Source organism: Helianthus annuus, chromosome 4 (genome assembly GCF_002127325.2).
Source record: "Helianthus annuus cultivar XRQ/B chromosome 4, HanXRQr2.0-SUNRISE, whole genome shotgun sequence".
Classification (NCBI taxonomy): domain Eukaryota; kingdom Viridiplantae; phylum Streptophyta; class Magnoliopsida; order Asterales; family Asteraceae; genus Helianthus; species Helianthus annuus.
Genome location: NC_035436.2, coordinates 5,877,021 through 5,896,257, shown reverse-complemented (window position 1 = coordinate 5,896,257; position 19,237 = coordinate 5,877,021). Strand labels below are relative to the sequence as shown.

General features: G+C 34.8%; 2 protein-coding genes across 2 annotated transcripts; one reads left to right on the top strand and one right to left on the bottom strand.

Annotated features, from left to right (window-relative positions):
- Window positions 1-961: 961 nt before the first annotated feature.
- Window positions 962-12,314, top strand: LOC110935609 (D-glycerate 3-kinase, chloroplastic). The gene is made up of 12 exons (XM_035989685.1): window positions 962-1,193; window positions 5,378-5,763; window positions 8,014-8,093; window positions 8,588-8,639; window positions 8,712-8,753; window positions 8,862-8,940; window positions 9,022-9,053; window positions 10,674-10,742; window positions 10,872-10,946; window positions 11,017-11,133; window positions 11,216-11,266; window positions 12,007-12,314. Exons 1-12 carry the CDS (start codon window positions 1,034-1,036, stop codon window positions 12,148-12,150), a joined length of 1,287 nt encoding a protein of 428 aa, XP_035845578.1. The 5' UTR covers window positions 962-1,033; the 3' UTR covers window positions 12,151-12,314.
- Window positions 12,315-14,556: 2,242 nt separating this feature from the next.
- On the bottom strand, window positions 14,557-16,947 carry LOC110935610 (auxin-responsive protein IAA1). The gene is made up of 4 exons (XM_022177985.2): window positions 16,655-16,947; window positions 15,732-15,916; window positions 15,509-15,620; window positions 14,557-14,967 (listed from the first exon to the last, which is right to left on the bottom strand). Exons 1-4 carry the CDS (start codon window positions 16,873-16,875, stop codon window positions 14,871-14,873), a joined length of 615 nt encoding a protein of 204 aa, XP_022033677.1. The 5' UTR covers window positions 16,876-16,947; the 3' UTR covers window positions 14,557-14,870.
- Window positions 16,948-19,237: the final 2,290 nt, after the last annotated feature.

The following is a 19,237-nucleotide window of genomic DNA, read 5'->3' as shown; positions in this document are numbered from 1 at the left end:
ATTTACGATTCGTCCATTATGGCAACATAAATCAACACATGAACTCTTAAAAATTAATGATATTTTAAACTACAAATAATATAAAACAACTGTGATTATAATAAAATATATGAATGGTAAATCAACATAATATCAATTATTTATTATCTATTATTATATGATATTATCTATTATATATATATATATATATATTAATTATTTATATATATTAATTTATAACATTTGAGAAATAGTGTCTATTTTTTTTTGTTGTCCTTTATGCTAATGTTTTTTTTCCCTATTTTTTTCTATTTTTTTTCTTTTGGTGAACTTTAATATTATTTATTTTTATTATATTCTTATAATTTTCCCCATAATTAAATGAGTAGAGATTTTTATTAGTTTTTGTTTTGGACTTTTTCTCGTATATGGTCGCCGTTCGGTTGTTACTTAGCACGTTGTTTAATGGTCATATTTGATCCCTCATGTTTTTTAACCCCTTCACTTTTTAATATGTATCGGTATTGAAAAATAGTGCATATTTTGTCTTTTGTGGATGTTTCCTTTGTGTTTATGTATATTTTTTTTTCTTTTTCGTTTGGTGAACTTTAATGTTTTTCATTTTACCCGTAGTTAATTGAGTTTAATTTTTTTATTAGTTTTTGTTTTGGGCTTTTTTTCCCGGAGACGGTCGCTATTTAGCACGGTGTTTAGTGGTCACATTTGATCCCTCAAGTTTTTTTTAGTCCTCGATTTTTATATGTGTCAGTATAAATTAGACTTTATCTACGTTTTCACGTCACGTAAGCCGCTTTATGTTAGAAATTCATATTTTAATATCATTTTGATCGTCATTCGGTTGCTACTCGGCTAGTAGCACGGTTTTACATCACCTCCCTGCAACGCGGGGCTAAAGACTAGTATCTCAAATAAAAAAATATATAAATTGGACAGTTGGCATGGTCCATAAAATTCCAAACTAGATAAACTTGAAACCGTTTATGGTGCCCTCCCTCCATATCTCACTCTCTCACACTCCACAAAGCCACTATCTATGGCGGTGGTCATGGATGCTTTGCACCGCCCAACGACGCCGTTAATCTCATCCTCCTCTCCGTCGTTCTCCGCCGCACACGATCGGAACCACCACAACAACAGCAGCTTCAGATTACACCGAATCGCTTCTCAATTTCACCTCCATTCATCCAAATCAGGTACATTAGGTTTATTCTGCTTCAGTTTTTTGTTACATTTTGACAGTTTTTATGTGGATTAAGCTCGTTTTGTATTCAATTTGTTTGTTATATATATATCGTTGATTCGTGATTGATGTTATCTACTTCACACGCATGAGCGATTTCTACTTCAATTAGTTGTTACATTTTCACCATATTCTGTAGGTTAAGCTCGTTTTTCTATTCAATTTGCTTATCTCGTTGATTCATATGAGCAATTTTGTTTAGGTGTGCCATGTTTGTAAGTGTTAGATGCTACTATGCTAGGCTAGATTGCTTTAAGCTATGATATTATGGTGTTTTGTGTGAGATCTCTTTGTGTGATGCAGTTTAGATTCGAACTGCAAATTAGGTTATGAGTTTGTGTACTTGTTTGGTTCTGTGTTGAATAGTTAATCTGTGAGTAGTGATTTGATTAGAATGCGAGAACAATGTGGATGGTTGTAGATAATGCTTGTTTTGCATTCGGTTTGTTTAATGTTTATCTCATTGTCGTTGTTGTTTACTTCACAAGTGTGAGCAATTTTGTTTACATATACAATGTTTGTGAGTATACGATGATATTATGATGTTATGTGTGTGACCTCTTTGTATGATGCAATTTACATTCAGATTGTATATTAGGTTTATGATTTTGTCTACCTGTTTGATTCTTTGTTGAACAGTTAATATGCGAGTAGTGATTTGATTACAATGTGAGAATAATGTGGCTGGTTGTACATTATGCTTGCTTTGTATTCAATTTGTTTATTGTTCATCTCGTTGACTCGCTGTCATTGTTATTTACCTCACACGCATGAGCGATTTTGTTTAGCTATACAATGTTTGTACGTATTAGATGCTAGGTGGCCTTAGATCTGTTATATTGTGGTGTTTTGTTTTGTTTTGTTTTGGATCTATTGTGTGATGCCGTTTACATTCAAATGGAAAATTAGGTTTATGATTTGTGTACTTGTTTCATTCTGTGTTGAGTAATTTATCTGTGAGTAGTTATTTGATTACAATGTGGCTGGTTGTAGATTATGCTTGTTTTGTATTCAATTTGTTTATTGTTCGTCTCGTTAACTCGTTGTCGTTGTTATTTCCTTCACACGCATGAGCGATTTTGTCTCCTTAGACAATGTTTGTGAGTATTAGATGCTAGGTTGCTTTAATCTACGATACTATGGTGTTATGTGTTAGATCTCTTTGTATGATGCAGTTTACATTCAGATTGCAGATTAGGTTTATGAGTTTGTGTACTTGTTTGGTTCTGTGTTGAGTAGTTAATCCATGAGTAGTGATTTGATTACAATGTGAGAGTTTTCACTCCAGTTAATCCTTAAATTTTCACAGTTTTCTGTAGAATACGCTCGTTTTGTATTCATAGATATATCTCGTTGACTCGTTATGGATGTTATTTACTTCACACACATGAGTGTTTTTGTTTACGTATACAATGTTTGTAAGTATTAGATGCTATGTGGCCTTGGATCTATTATATTGTGGTGTCTTGTTTTGGATCTCTTGTGTGATGCAGATGGCAAATTAGGTTTATGAGCTTGCGTACTTGTTTCGTCCTGTGTGAGTAATTAATTCGTGAGTATTGAATAGTGATTTGATTACAATCTGAGAACAATGTGGCTGGTTTCGATTTCCTTGTCATCGTTAGTGAGATCTATCTACCACATATGAAGTAGTCTATGATATTGTGTGATTCAAAGAGCTATGATTTGTGTTTGAAGAAGAATAAGATGCTTTTGGGAAGATAATATGTTTTTCATTACAAAAAATGAGATGGAGAAGAATAGGATGCTTTTGGGAACATGTTATGTTTTCCATTTCATAAAAATGAGATGGAGAAGAATAGGATGCTTTTGGTAAGAGAATCTGTTCTCGTTTCCAACAAAATGAGATGGAGATTTTATTTTACTAGTATCTAAAGCTCGGCTGTTGCGGTCAAATAGTCAATGCTTAGACCTTAGAGAGAGAAGTAACTGCTTACGGTTTAGGTTAATCACATGTCATGTTCAGAATACCAGACTATCCGTCATTTATGAGCAGTTGATCTGTTGTAAAAGTACAGAATTAGGTTGCTATACTGGAAAAGTGCAGTTGGAAACCTAAGATTTCAAGTTCATTACAAGTCAATGCCAAATGTTACATTATTGTACACCATCAATTATTGTAGAGTTGATTGATATTTCTGCTGCCCCCCCCCCCTCTATATATATATACATGCATATATATATATATACATAGGGGATGGTTCAAATGAAAACCACTTTTATTGTGAAAACTCGAAAACTAACTAAAAAAGCCTAAAAAAACATACAAAATTTTTTTTTTTTTTTTTACAATTTTTTTAGAAAAATCGCTACTTTTTATATATGGAAAAAAAATTTCAAAAAAAAAAAAAAAAAAAAAATTTTTTTGGTTGTACTGCACATGTGCACTAATACGGAAAGCCTAAACCACTTAACCCACCCCCCACCGACACCCCCCAAAAACCTAAACCCCCCCCCCCCCCCCAAAACCTAAATTCACCCTCCCACCAAAAGCCTAACCCCCCCCCCCCCAAAAAAAAAAAAAAAAAAAAAAAAAACCTAAACCCCCCCCCACCCTCCCGAAAACCTAAAACTAAACCCTAAACATAAACCCGAAAAAAAACTAACCCCCCCACCCCCACCCCCCAAAAACCTAAACCCCCCTCCCCCCACACCCAAAAACCTAATCCTAATCCTAAACCTCCAAAAAAACTAACCCTAAAAGCTAAACTAGAATCAAAAAACTAATTTTAAGCATGTAATGCACATTGTAGTACATGTTATATTGCACATGTGCACTACTATAATAATAGTATTGAAAACAAGACGACACCATAAATCTTTTTTTATGTCATAAAAAATATGCTCGAATATACTTGAATGAAAGATAAGAAAATTTGTGATCTTATGGTGCCATTTTTGTTTTAAAATGATAACGTATGGAGAAATGGGAAATGTTTGAAAAGTTATATATTTTTTGTTCCAATTTTACCCCTCTTTCATTAAAAGTCTTCCCTCCCTCCTTTTTAGTGGGTTTTAGTTAGTTTTCTAGTTTTCACAATAACTAGTGGTTTTCATTTGAACCTTCCCCTATATACATACATACATATATATATATATATACATACATATATATATATATACACATACATATATATATATATACACATACATATATATATATACATACATACATATATATATATATATATATATATATATATATATATAGTAAGGTTAACATACAAAAAGCCTTATCATACATCACGTAGGAGACAATGGTAACCGTTGGATCAGGGGTATAATCACGCATGGGACCACATAATCACGCATGGGACCACATAATCACGCATGAGACTATAATCACGCACGTTCTATGATAATAACGCATGTTATATTTTTTGTCATGTATGTTAATGTAGGTTAAGCCTTGAAGTACATTATACTTTCTCTCTCTCTCTATATATATAGGATCCGTTAGGAACCACCCTTTATTGCGAGAACCACGAGAACCAGTGTGAACACAACCAAAATCCTGGCCGTTGATTTACATCATCAAATCGTAAATACACTAGTGTATTTTCATCATCAAATCATGATCAATTCCTGGCCATTGATATACACTTGTGTATTGATAATCAAGGGCTAGGATTAGTTCACACAGTTCACTATCAAGTGGGTTGTTCATAAATGAACCTAACCCTATATATATAGGATCTGGTTCAATTACGAACCACTTTGAGTTGTGAGAACAGTGAGAGCTCCTACTTCCTGCGCGAGTTTTGCCACCATTTTTTGCACTAAACGTAGATGAAAATGTTACAAACACATCTGTAAAAAAAATAAAAAATTTCCGAGCGTATTTATTCTCCATTTACATGGATGTAAATTTGTTTTACAAAATGAGCTGTAAATTTTCGCAGGCGACATTTTTTTTTTTCTGAAACAATTGATATTTTTAAAAAATTTTGGGAAAAAAAATTAATGAAAAAACCTTTTGTAAGGCCTACTTCTCACGGTTCTCACAACTCAAGGTGATTCTCATTTTACCCTTTCCCTATATAAATGTTCACTCTAGAACCCCACCCTATATACCTATATATATTCATATATTATTATATGACATTATTGATGCAGGGCATGGATGTTCATGGATGCTTGACAGCTCAAAGTATAAATATATTCTAGCCAACAGCAAAAGGAATCATGGTCAATTACACGCAATGTTTCCATCTACACCTGCAGCAGTTTCATCTGTGAAGGATCTTTTCGAGTTTATCTGCGCAGGACCCCTTATAGAGAAACTTGGGTTCACCCCAGAAACAATAGCTGAGTCTATAGACAAGTGGTTAGAAAGCGGTTTTCACGTGTGTAAATTGTTTCAGCTCAACGAGCTATACCTGACTACACCCCAAAAAGCTAGAATCTATCACTATTATATCCCAGTCTTCTTGTGGTGTGAAAAGCAAATATCTGATCATAGGTCTACGTTTAAAGATGGCGATGACATCCCTCCTTTAGTGGTATTTTCCTAACCTTCTAATTGCTCTATCCTTGTTTGTTAGGATTAGGGGTGTTCGGAATTCGATTCGGATTCGAAAAATTCGAAATTCGACTTAATTCTATTCGATTATCAAGAAATCAAATTTGAGTCCAGTAAGTCAAATCATAGTTGTCAAAAGCACAAAAGGCGCGCGCCTAGGCGCTCGGGCGCAGCGAGGCGCGCCTATAGCGCCTGGTGGTAGCTTAGGCGCAAAAATGGGCTTTTTTTTGTTTGTAAAAACGGTGCTCAGGCGCAAAAGGCGCGCGCCTAGGCTCTCGGGCGCAGCGAAGCGAGCCGACGCTGAATATCTATTTGATGTTGATGGAAGTTCTGATGACTTTGATGATGGCCTTGATGATTGATGATGAACTATAAGTTTAAATGTTTTAGTAACCGCAAACGTTTGTATAAGTCCTAGTAACTTTTGGTATAACTTTTGGCATCACTACGTGTGTATAAGTCCTAAACTTTTGCTACTAACTATTACCTACATGATCTTAAATGGCATATATAATAGTTTTTTTATTTTATATGTGGAATCTTATTTATTTTTCAAAGCATAACATATTTTTTATATTTTTTTTTCTCTATGTGCGCTTTTCTTAAAAAAACCCACGCTTTTTTTGCGCCTTGCGCCGAGGCTTCGGGCGAGGCCGATGCGCCTCGCCTGCGCCTTGCGTCTTTGACAACATAGAGTCAAATATGAATCAAATACGAATTTGTAATTTTAAATTCGATTCAAAATCAAATTATACATATTCATTTATTATATGTATATATAACACACACACATCTAATTTAATTATGGGCTATAGTATAAACTGATCTATAAATTTAATCTAAGTCTTAAAACAGCCCATTACAGTATTAACTTGTAATGTGGAGTGGATAATGCTGAAATCCCCTTAAGATGTTTTGAAAAGACAAGTATTACATTGTATGGAGCTATCGATAAGCATTAAGCAACCCATTAATGTTAAAAAAAACTAATGGATTTTGTCATGTTACAACATTTGGCATGTTTTAGCTGGATTTCGTATTAACCTATAAAGAAGTTTCAAGATGTGAGTGTCCTTGATGAAAAAAAGGGGCTGAATACTTCAGTGTCCTTCACATGCACTATCCCTTGTTAGAATTTGTCTTACGGTCATAGTTGTTAATAGCGAATAGCGGACGATAGCGACAAGCTACCTATATGCTACGTAGCGATAGCGATGAAATAGCATACGCTATTTTATGTTTAGTGACACACTAGGAGAAAATTTTAGGAAATATTTTAAATGATTATATCCAAATACGCTGTTTTATATGTATACTTAACAAAAAAACCTAAAAATCCTGCTATTTTATACCTATACAATCCTGTTATTTATATTAATGGAGAAAAAAAAAAAACAAAAAAAACTTAAAATCCCGCTATTTACCTGCTATGGAGGCACCAAAATCAAATAGTGACACATGAGTGCTATGCTACGCTATTCGCTATAGCGCTCGCCATGAGCGCTATTAACAACTATGTTTACGGTAGTTTCCTGTTTTCTCAAATTTGCTTGTACATCCTTCAGACGTTTGCTTGAATAATTTGGTGATGCAAAATAATGGGGATGTTTGGCATTGTCTTTTGAAAGTAATTGTATGATATCGAACAATCAGAGTAAGGGGCTGTTTGGCAACATCTGAATAGTTAAGCCTGTATAATGCTTAACCGTTCAGAGGCAAATGTTTGACCAATTCAGATTAGAGGTCTTAACCATTCAGACTCTGTATAAATCTTAACCATTCAGAGGCAAATGTCTGAACCATTCAGACATCTGCTCGTGAAACAAACACTCTGAACCATTAAGTGTTGAACCAGTAAGAGGTCTGAACCATTAAGAGCCTCATTAAGAGGTAAACAAACAGCCCCTAAGATAATCAACAGAACGGGCTGTAGGAGATGGTCTTTGGGTTTGCTTTGCCGATTAAAGTTATGATGATGAGATAATCACTTTTCTGGTGCTAGGCAAATTGTGGTTTATTTGTGGATTTCCATACACACTAAAGTCCAACTCAATCGCTAATAGCATTTAACTCCTAAATACTCAGATAATCTGATTCAGTTTCAGTATACCCACCCACATACTATAAATTGATTGTCTGTGACTTGAAAATGCAATAATCAAATAATTTTCAAAAGATAACGCGAAACATGACTGTAAGCTGCTAGCTGACATCCTCTGTTGTTATGCAGATTGGCTTTAGTGCTCCACAAGGTTGCGGGAAGACTACGCTTGTCTTTGCTCTAGACTATCTTTTTCATAATTCCGGGAGGTAGGGTTCAGAACAACGATACACTTTTGTCAAATAGCAATGTCCTTATCACCGTTGTCAATAGCGATCGTAGCGATCGCTATAGCGCGCTACGTAGCGTATAGGTCCAGTGTCGCTATTTGGGTTGTAGCGACGGATAGCGAGAATAGCGACACTTTATTTATTTATTTTTTAAATTAAATATAAATATCAATTAAATATAGCTATAAAATAGCTGGATATTAGGATTTTGTTAAATATACATGTAAAATAACATATATACCAGGGTATTTTGATATAATATACATATAAAATTTTTAAAAATTCTTTTTCTAGTGTATCGCTATTTATAAAATAGCCGCCCGCTATTTATCGCTATTCGCTATGTAGCATATAGGTACCTTATCGCTATTTGTCGCTATTCGCCATTAACAACTATGGTCCTTATAGTCACGGATTCATATTAATATTGACATTGAGAAAAGTAAGAGTTTTTAACATGCTTTATGTTTCAGGAAGTCTGCAACTATTTCCATAGACGATTTCTATTTAACACATGATGATCAGGTAATAATACTCACTGTTTAGTCATCATCGGTTTTTAACCTGATCTCTAATGCAGTTATACTTCCATTTTAGGCTAAACTAAGAGAGAACAATCCTGGGAATGCTCTTTTAGAGGTAAAAGATCGATTTTAATCTTCTTTTAGGGCAGAAAACTTGAAAACAACAGGATTAAGGGCACTATTTAAGTAAATAATTCACAGGAGGCTTTTTCTTGACCCACAGTTTCGTGGAAATGCTGGAAGCCATGATCTTTCTTTGTCCGTTGAAACACTAACAGCTCTTGGAAAATTGACTAAAGAAGGTATTTATCACCCACCCTCTTATAATATATTTTGCTTAATCACAAATTTTGAACTAAAGTTTGATGCACGAAAATGTCCAGGTATGAAGATGAAGCTTCCCAGATATGATAAAGTACACTTCATACATTCGTATCTTTCGAATTACTTTGTGTCGGTCTTTCCAAGTACGATTTTTAAATAGAGGTGGCAAAATCTGTGATGTCAGGGTAAAATATGGATAATTATTTACTCAAAACGGAAACACTTTTGTGTACAGTTTTTTTATATATATATATATATATATAGGGAGAAGATCATGCGAGAACCACCTCTTATTATGAGAACCGCGAGAACCAATGTGAACACACCAAAAATGCCTAAAAATAGCTAAAAATCACACAAAAATTTTTTTTTTGATTTTTTTAATATTTTTTAGGTTAAAATCGCTACTTTTCGAAGCAAAAAAAAAAAAAAAATTTTTTTTTTTAATTTTTTTTTTTTTTTTTTTGCTTCGAAAAGTAGCGATTTTAACCTAAAAAATATTAAAAAAATCAAAAAAAATTTTTTAGATTTTTTTTTGATTTTTTTAGATTTTTTTAGGTTTTTTGGGGGTTTAGTTTTTAGCATTTTAGCTTGGGTGGGGGGGGGGGGGGGTGGGGTTTAGGTTTTTGGGGGGTGGGGGAGGGGGGTTTAGGTTTTTGGGGGGGGGGGGGGTGGGGGTTAGGTTTTTTTTTTTGTTTTTTTTAGGTTTTTTTTAGCTTGGGGGGGGGGGGTTTAGGTTTTTTGGGGGCGGGGGGGGGGGTGGGGGGTGGGGTGGGGGTTAGGTTTTTTTTAGGTTTTTTTAGGTTTTTTTTAGGTTTTTTTTAGGTTTTTTTTAGGTTTTTTTAGCTTGGGGGGGGGGGGTTAGGTTTTGGGGGGGGGGGGGGGGGGTTAGGTTTTGGGGGGGGGGGGGGGGTTAGGTTTTTTTTGGGGGGGGGGGGGGTGGGGGGTTTAGGTTTTTGGGGGTGGGGGGGGGGTTGGGGGTTAGGTTTTTTTAGGTTTTTTTAGCTATTTTAGGTTGTGTTCACATTGGTTCTCAAGGTTCTCACAATAAGGGTGGTTCTCGCATGAGCTCCTCCCTATATATATATATATATATATATATATATATATATATTCAGTTGATGTGTAAATAGTGATTGTCGAATATCATTTCAATAGAAAGTGATTTTTTTTTGGTAAAATGATTTATGAGGCTTTATGCATTGAAAACAGGGGTGACAACTAATAAATGGGTTAGGGTTGGATCGTAAAGGGATCAGCCCATCTGACCCATTGGATAAACATTTCAAGTTTGGTTTGGGCTGTAGATAAATGGGTTGACCCCGACCCGGCATCCCATTTAAACTCACATTCAAAAATATATACAACTTATAAGTTCAACCCGCCAACTTGTTTAAAGCCCTTTTAGATAAACAGATAATGGGGGTTGTTACCAGGTTACATGGATTAAGTGCATCCAGGTTAGGTTTGAGTTTTCCTGACACTATTAACTAAACGGCTCGTGTTTGGGTTACGTGATACCATCCCGCAAACCAAAATCTAACACGAATTGCCACCTCTACAGATTGAAAATACACTTTGGTTGACTTTGACCCGTTTCCATTTAGCTATCTTTTTTAGTTTTATGTGTTCGACCCATTCCGAAATCATACCGTTGAAACGTCGTATGTCGAGTTGTCCACCTCTAAATTAGATGTTCTCCCTTGTGCAGTCTGCCTACAATGGGAGAGGTGATAGAGCTGACCCTTCAACATGGCCTGAAGTTGAAGGACCTCTAACAGTAAGTCAAACTTCATTAGTGGTAACTGGGTTTTTTTGTTTGTAGATGGGTTTATGTTGGAATTTTTTTTTTTTTTTTTTTTTTTTTCTAATGACATTCATGTGCCTATTCTTCTGCTTCATAATTTAGGTAGTTCTTTTTGAGGGTTGGATGCTTGGTTTTAAGCCTGTTCCTGCTGACGTGGTCAAAGCCATTGACCCACAGGTTAGACAACGAAGATCACACATCCTTTTTTTTTGTGTGAAAATCAACGTAACCAAAATTTTTGCTGCAGCTAGAAATAGTTAATAAAAATCTCGAGGCTTATTATGATGCATGGGACAAGTTCGTGAAATCATGGATTATTATCAAAATTAAAGACCCAAGTTGCGTCTACGAATGGCGGTTACAGGTTTGTCGTCATTGTCATCATCATCATCATCCATGTTCTTATCGTTTCTTTTTTTATATATATATTTTGGGAAATCTTGCAGGCAGAGATTCAAATGAGAGAAGCTGGAAACCCCGGGATGACTGATGAGGAGGTATGCAATATTAGATTCATCTTGCTTCACGTCTTGTCAAATAGGGTTCCATTCGGGTCGGGTCGGGTCGAGTCAAAAAGGGTTCAAGTGAAAAGGGAGTCTTATATATAGATAACATTGTGGCCAATATGATTATAATTTTCTAAAAGAGTAAAATGCCACTTTCGTCCCTTAAGTTTGGCCAGTTTTGCGACTTTTATCTAAAGGTTTGTTTTTCCGCATCTGGATCCAAAAGGTTTGAAATCTTGCCGTTTTCATCCGGCTCGTTAACTCCATCCATTTTTCTCAGGGGTATTTTTGTCTTTTTTATTTAGTAAGGGTATTTTAAATACTTGTACATTATGCTAAAGTGCTTGTGCATAAAGTGATAAAGACCAGATTGCCTTTTAAGTTAACAAAAAAGACGGAAATACCTTGACTTAAGTCCTTAACGGTGAAAAATGGATGGAGTTAACGAGCCTAATGAAAATGGCAAGATTACAAACTCTTTGGATTCAGACGCGAAAAAACAAACCTTTGGACGAAAGTCGCAAACCTGGCTAAACCTCAGGGACGAAAATGGCACTTTACTCTTTCATAAATGAACAGGTTATCCATGTCCCCCCGTTAATGACCCAAGTTTAGACCCAATGCTCTCTTGCTTATTTAGTGACGGGTCGGGAATGGAGTTTATAAGTGAACGGGTCAAAATTGAGTGTTTGTGAGCTAACATGGTTTGTTGTGTGTGATCCGAGTTGCAGGTGATGGATTTTGTGTCGAGATATTTACCAGCATACAATGCATACCTCCCTACACTGTACACAGAAGGACCAAAAGGGTCAGATTCTGAACACACACTCATTGTTGAAATTGATGAAGGAAGAAATCCAATTCTTGCTGGCTAGATACAAGTAACTACTACTTTTTCTTCGTCTTTGTTTATTCGGTTTTTAACTTGTATATGTAAAACCTGACATGCATTGTATACTTTGTTCTATTCTTTTATATCCGATTCTAGTGTATAATGTATATGCTGCATACTCACTGCTTAATAAGAGTCTCTCTCTCTCACAACATATATAGTTGGGTAAAAAGAAGGGTTTTTTTTTTTTTTTTGGGTACAATGTGTGTTATGTGTTACTGCTAAATGTGGTATTTTTGATTCATAACATTGTTATATAACCTAACTTTTTAGTCATATTGGGTGCATTAGTTGTTTATAGTTTTTTTAAGGTGAACAAAAGGCACCTCAACTCTTGTACAAACATGTTTTGACCCGTTATCCGACATCTCCTGTTTGCCAAGGGAGATCCACCTATAAGGCTATAAGGTAGTATGGTGATGGTCCTCCCTTGGAGGATGGTCCACCACGTAAGCGCCACGTAGGATGGGCATGAGAATGAGGCAAAGAGGATGGAGGTATGGAAATGAGGGATGATCCTAAATATATATATTATATATTGTATGTATATATATGTTTATGAGGTAGTTTTGTCCTCACATGGACCGTCCTGGACGGCAAGAAGAAGACGGAGACGACGAGACAGAGGGGGGGGGTGGGCGAGATGGAGGGTGGAACGGCGCCGGAGCTGGACGGCGGAGGACGAACCTCCATACCGTCCAGCCTAACATTATAGACGTGTAGTCTAGCAAACGCTATACAATTTCATGTTTTTAAGATTGAAACACTACCCAACATGTCCGGTTTGCCAAGCGGCATCCACCTATAACAATATAGACATGAAGTCTAGCAAATACTATACAAATTAATGTTTTTAAGATTGAAACACCATGTATTTTACTATGTATTTTTATTACTTATTTTTAAAATGATTAAGAATTTAAAAGAAGTATGTTGAACAAGTCATCTAGACGGATTCCTATAGCTCAGTGGTTATGGAAATGAGGGAAGACTTTTGACCGAAAGGTCTCAAGTTCGATTCCTGATCCACCCGGGTTTTACCGGCTTTGCATTGTCGTGCCCTCGGGCGGGTGCAGGGTCGGGTTTTTCCCGGAACTGGTGGCATGGTGGGCTAGGGGCTCCGTGCGTGCAGGTTGGGCTGCCGCGGGCTACCTTTCGGCCAATGGGTGCCGCGTACGGAGTACCCGGCGATTCTTATGTTGGACGTTCAAAAAAAAGTATGTTGAACAAGTCATCTAGACGGATTCCTAAATGATAAAGCGCACCCTATCTAATAACCATATGCCAGTCATGTTCATCACCAATGCATTCAATCTTGAAAGAACATTTATTTCCCTTCCAATCATGGATCCTATCCTTCACAAACATCCTCCATTTCCACATAAGCTTTCATTTATATTTTTTATAATGAAAGTATCTAGTATAATAAACTATTTATTTACTTATTTCATATTATTAAAAAGTATGATAGTTTAAACATTAAAAACATATCCATACTTGTGTACACTTTTTTTTAATTAGCCTTTTATCGTACAAAAATTTGAACAAATTATCTAATCAAGGTTTACAATTTATTAGTTTTAGCTCGACAACTATAATTCATAGACTTAATTTGTCGGCCACATTTCTCCAGATGTGTAAAGTTACAACTTTTTACACTTTTTAAGTGTTAAATTAGCCCAAAAAGTGTTTAGGATAATAGGATGGATTGAGATTCCCTCAAAACAGGATTAGAAAAACGTGTAATGTAACATAGATTAAAAAACAAAATGTTGTGTTGACCGGGAAAAATGTCTCATTCTATTCTATTCTAGTGTGCAACTAATTAGTGTCGGTTATGTTTTAGGTAAAAGTGTTATGATAAAAATATTAACTAAAAAGTAGCACACTTAACGTTAAAAGACCTAAATCTATAAATAAATTTAACCAAAAATTTAAAAGATCGATCACCACAATATATACACACACATATTGTTTTCCAAAATACAAAATCTGACATCCAATAGAAATGGGTTGTTCATAAAGCTCGCGACTCGCAGCTCGGCTCATAGCTTGCTCGAAAGTAGCTCGAAAAAAAAATTAGCTAAAAAAACTCAATTTTAGATGATGAGATCCGAGCTGGCTGATTTTGTAACCGAGCCGAGCTCGAGTCAAGCTCGGCTCAGCTCGTTGGCTCGTTTAACTCCGAGCTAAAGGTTGAGCCGAGTAGAGCCGCCTCAATTAATTTAAAGTTTGAGCTCGAGCCCACCCTGGCTCGACTCGGCTCGACTCGTTTTTAGCCGAGTAGAGCCGCCTCAATTAATTTGTAGCTTGACTCATCAATTGCTTTATCGAGATGATGTTTCATAAATTGATAACAACATTAAGGAATTTTAAAGCAAAAACAGTATTATAAGTATATAGTATTTGTTGATTCAAACATTACATTTTAACCTATAGTCTCTAGTTAGACTACTACATATCCAAGTACAAATACATAAAAAAAAATCTCCAAAAAAAAAACCGTATTGCATGGATCCAAAACAAAAACACCATGCTTACTAGTCCTATCTAGTATTCCTCATCAATTTTCGCTATAAATGTAATCCTGGTCTATTTCGACATAAATCAAACAATCATTTTTCATTCAACGATTCGAGATTCAACAACTTGATAATTTTCCTGGAGCCGCATTGCAAAATGAAGTAATAATCGACCAGATTACTACAATTGTAGCAAATGTGCGTTAGATATGTCTAGTTGTGTAATAGCCTCCGAGCTTTTCATTAATCTTATTCGCGTACATGTTTCGACAAACATCCTGAAAAAAGACAACATGAAATGGTTAATATTTTTAAATGGTTGTACATAGTTAAAATGTGTACATATATATATACATGTAAGTGTGTATTGTAGGATTGCACTATGCAAACAATATAGTACAATTTTATAATATAATACAAGTACGTTAATTATGATATACAACCTTAAATACAATGAGAAAGTAAGAACCAGAAAAAATACACATTTAAACTAAAAAAAATTAAAATTTCAATTCTTTACAAAGATGTTGCCATATTATATTAAGAATTTTAAAGGTTCCAACGCTAAATACATGTATATGTGTAAGTAGAGGGACAATCATTTTAGAATCAATGATACGTCAGAACTGCAAAAACCGCATAATGTATTTGTACATATTGCTTTGAATGTGTTACACTAGACAGTTATGTAACGGCCAATGTTTCATCCTCCCATAACTTTAGTATGTACAAACGCATTATGCGGTTCTTGTTATTTGCATCGTTATATTGGTTCGAAAAGAACGCTAAGTGTGTATGTATATGTATATGAAAACTTACTTCCATGGAACATCACCAACTAACATCCAATCACCATCTTTATCTTCATATGTTGGAACATGCTCTAATCTATTTCCATGATCCATCAACTTCTTCTCATTCAAAACATTATCTAGAAAATTAATCATACACATTAACCGTTAACATATCGAATTATATAGATGATCAATACATCTAATTAAATATCGAATACAAATCACTTTTATCATCTATGATCACTTACAGATTGTGAAGCAGGAAAACATCTCCTCTAAAACACGAAGAAGCTCTTGATAACTCGTGCATGATTTTAAGTCTACTTTTCTAAGATACGGTGCTCCATCAACCGCCACTTTCACATACTTGCAGTTGTTGATCATCGTGTTCTTCCTGTAAGATCTCACTGGCGGCCATCCGATTACTCGTTCCCTGTAAATTGAAGGGAATAGAGATTAACCTACTTTGTGTAGGAAATTAAAAAAAAAAAAACAATATGCTTCGGGGAAAATGCAACGTGTAGGAAGCTATAAAAAGATAAACTAAAAAAAGTAACTAAAATAACAAGTTTCGTTGTAAATGCGTAGGAAACTAAAAAAATAATAAGTTTCGTTATAAATCATAAATGCATATAAACAAAAAATAAAAATAATAAGTTTCGTCGGAAATACTTTGGAAACTAAATAAAATAAAAATAGGTTTTCACCATAAACAAAAGGAAAATAAAAAAAAAAACTAAAAATGAAAAATAATAAGTTTCGCCAAAGTATGTAGGGAATTAAAAAAAATTAACTTTCAGCGGAAATGAAAAGAAAATATAAATTATTAATAATAACTTTTGACAGAAATGCTTAGCAACTTTAAAAATACTATTGTTGTTCGAAATTAAGTCAGAAATTGTCGCATATTTTCCAACGAGGGTATTTCCTACTAAATGGGTTTTCCCCGGAACTGTTGGCTCGGATATGCATCCAGCTCTGACCGTCATGAAGGAGGGGATGCATTTGCTCGATTGAGGGCATCCAGGATGCTTATCCAGTGATTTAGTTTGCCGTTAAAAAAAAGGGTTTTGTTAGAAATGTCATTTCATACGCATTTCCAATGTTCTTTTACCTAGGAAATCACAAACTTTTATGGAAAAAAAAAACTGAATTGAAGCGATTAACTTACTTTGCCGGGGATTTTGATTCAAAATCAGAGGATTCACAATTGGATTCATCGATTTCCGGACTTTCAAACCTTCCAAGTTTCAAATCAACCATATCTTTAAACGTCCGTTTTGTTCCAGACTTTCGCTCGTGTGAATCCCCTGGTAACCCTAAGGTGAGTTCCATTTCATCGAAACGAAGACCATCACCCGCGGTAGTTAGTTCCGACGATCCTGTCGACATCTAGCTCGAAAGTCTTGATTGCCTTTACAGAAATATTGGAAACAAGAATGATTAAAACGCGTTGGTCGTGGTAAATTGTTATGAGCTAGATGTTGAGTATGTATATATAGGATTGGAGACAACAATGCTGGCCAATGGAGGAGTGACACGTGTCAACATATGAGTGGTTGGCATGTTACTAGTGAGTGCACCATGATATCGTGGGATTCGTTGGCACCTTTATTTTGTGTCATTTTAATCAACATAACACGGTCTCCGTATTTTCTTGTCGGAACATGTTTTGATATCACAAATATTATGTGTGTATATTTATTTAGGCTGTCTCAGGTGTGTTGATAACCAATTTTAAATAAAATTTTATAATACTTAAAACATGTGTACTATTTTAAAGAGATAATGACATAGAGAAAAAGAAAGGTATTATTATTAAAACTCATCATCCATGTTAAATAAAAAAATACTGGTGTAACTAGTAAATTTTATGTTGAATAAGAAATTTAATAAAAATATGAAAATAAAAAATAAATAGATTTTATGTTAATTAAGAGATATAATAAAAAGATGAAAATAAAAAAAATAATTAGATTTTGTAAAACTGATTTAAACTTAAATAAAATTAGGTGTTAGTACCTAAAGGTTTTACATTGATAAAATTTAAAAAAAATGGAGGGGTATTTTAGTCATTATATTGATAAAATTAACTAATTTTGGTGTTAGTACCCAAAGGTGTTACAAAATTGAAACCATAAAACTTAAACCTATTAAAAAAAAGTTAGTACCTAAAGGTGTTACAAAATTGAAACCATAAACTTAAACCTATTAAAAAAATTAGTATCCAAAGGTGAAACTAGCTATAACCATAAGGTCCATCTGTCTAATTATATAACTATCTAATTCGTAACATGTTTGTGTATCATGGTCTTGTAACTTGTGCTTTATTGATGTTTCATGCAATGACTTACTTGCATCTTTTTCTTTATGGTTTGTACTATTTTCTATGTATACCATGTTGTACACTATGCATGTCTAATTGTATTGTACTTTATTTTGGTTTTTTGTTAAACCATTGTGACTTTTGAAAACCACATTCAGCTTCTCATATTTGGATGTTGATACGTATTGGTATTTTGGGTTTTTTTTACACACCACAAACAGTTTCTCTCTTCACCACATAGAGATTCTCTCTAAAATCTCTCTTGCGGCGTAGTTTTTAAGGGGGTTTTGAACTTCACCGCTGGCTGTTTGTTGTTTCTGTGCCGTTCTTGCCTTCTTGGTTGTTGTTTTTGGGAGTTCAAATCCCACAGATCAAATGCGAGATGATATTTGGGTTTGTTTTGATAATTTAAATGACTCCAATATGGGGGTTTATGTAGACTTTGGGATTTAAATTGTTTGTACAGATGATTTAACTTGAAATGCAAGTGGCAGTAGTTGCTGAGTTGCTGCTGATCAACCTTTTGTGGGACTGTTAAGTGTAATGAGAAGAAACAAATGGCCACGATGAATAACCGGATTCCAGTTCAGCCCAAGACTCTAGGAATGTTATCGATGTCATAATAAACAAGTCACGATTTTATGCCCCCGGCGCAACGCAGGGGTGCTTAATCCTAGTTAACTCTAATGTATATCTCAATAGGTAACTAGCTTAAGACCCCGCGAGCTTCGCGGGTGGCTAAACACCAACTAAACACATAAAATAGTTTAAACATAGAAGCGTTAAAGTGTGATTTGTTAAGCCTAATATTTTGAGACAGTTGAGCACGTCCCAATAGTACATCTACATAATGTTCGTTACAAATTAAGTTTTTGTCAACTAAACCTTCATGATGTTTTCATGATGTCTTCTTTAACTCCACTGTCGCATTCATCCTCTGACATTATCAATTCCAATCAGGACGACTTAGAATTTAAAGCTCTATTGCTAGATTATTAAAAAGAGTTAATGACTGTTTTCGTCCCTGTGGTTTGTCAAAAATCACTATTTCAGTCCATTAGTTTAAAAATTGCGATTTCAGTCCTTGTGGTTTCACTTTCATAACCATTTCAGTCCACCTCGTAACCATTTCAGTCCCTGTACTTACAGAGTAAATTGATTGAAATGGTTACGAAAGTGAAACCACAGGGACTGAAATGGTCACGAAAGTGAAACCACACGTACTGAAATCACAATTTTTAAACTAATGGACTGAAATAGTGATTTTTAACAAACCACAGGACGAAACAGTAATTAACTCAAAAGAGTTAATTACTGTTTTATATACATGAAATTAATTTGAAAAAAATAGATTCTTACTTAAGTGTAAGAACAACTCAAACGGGTTCTTAGAGATATCAACTGGTTGGCTACCCTCCAACACTTGAT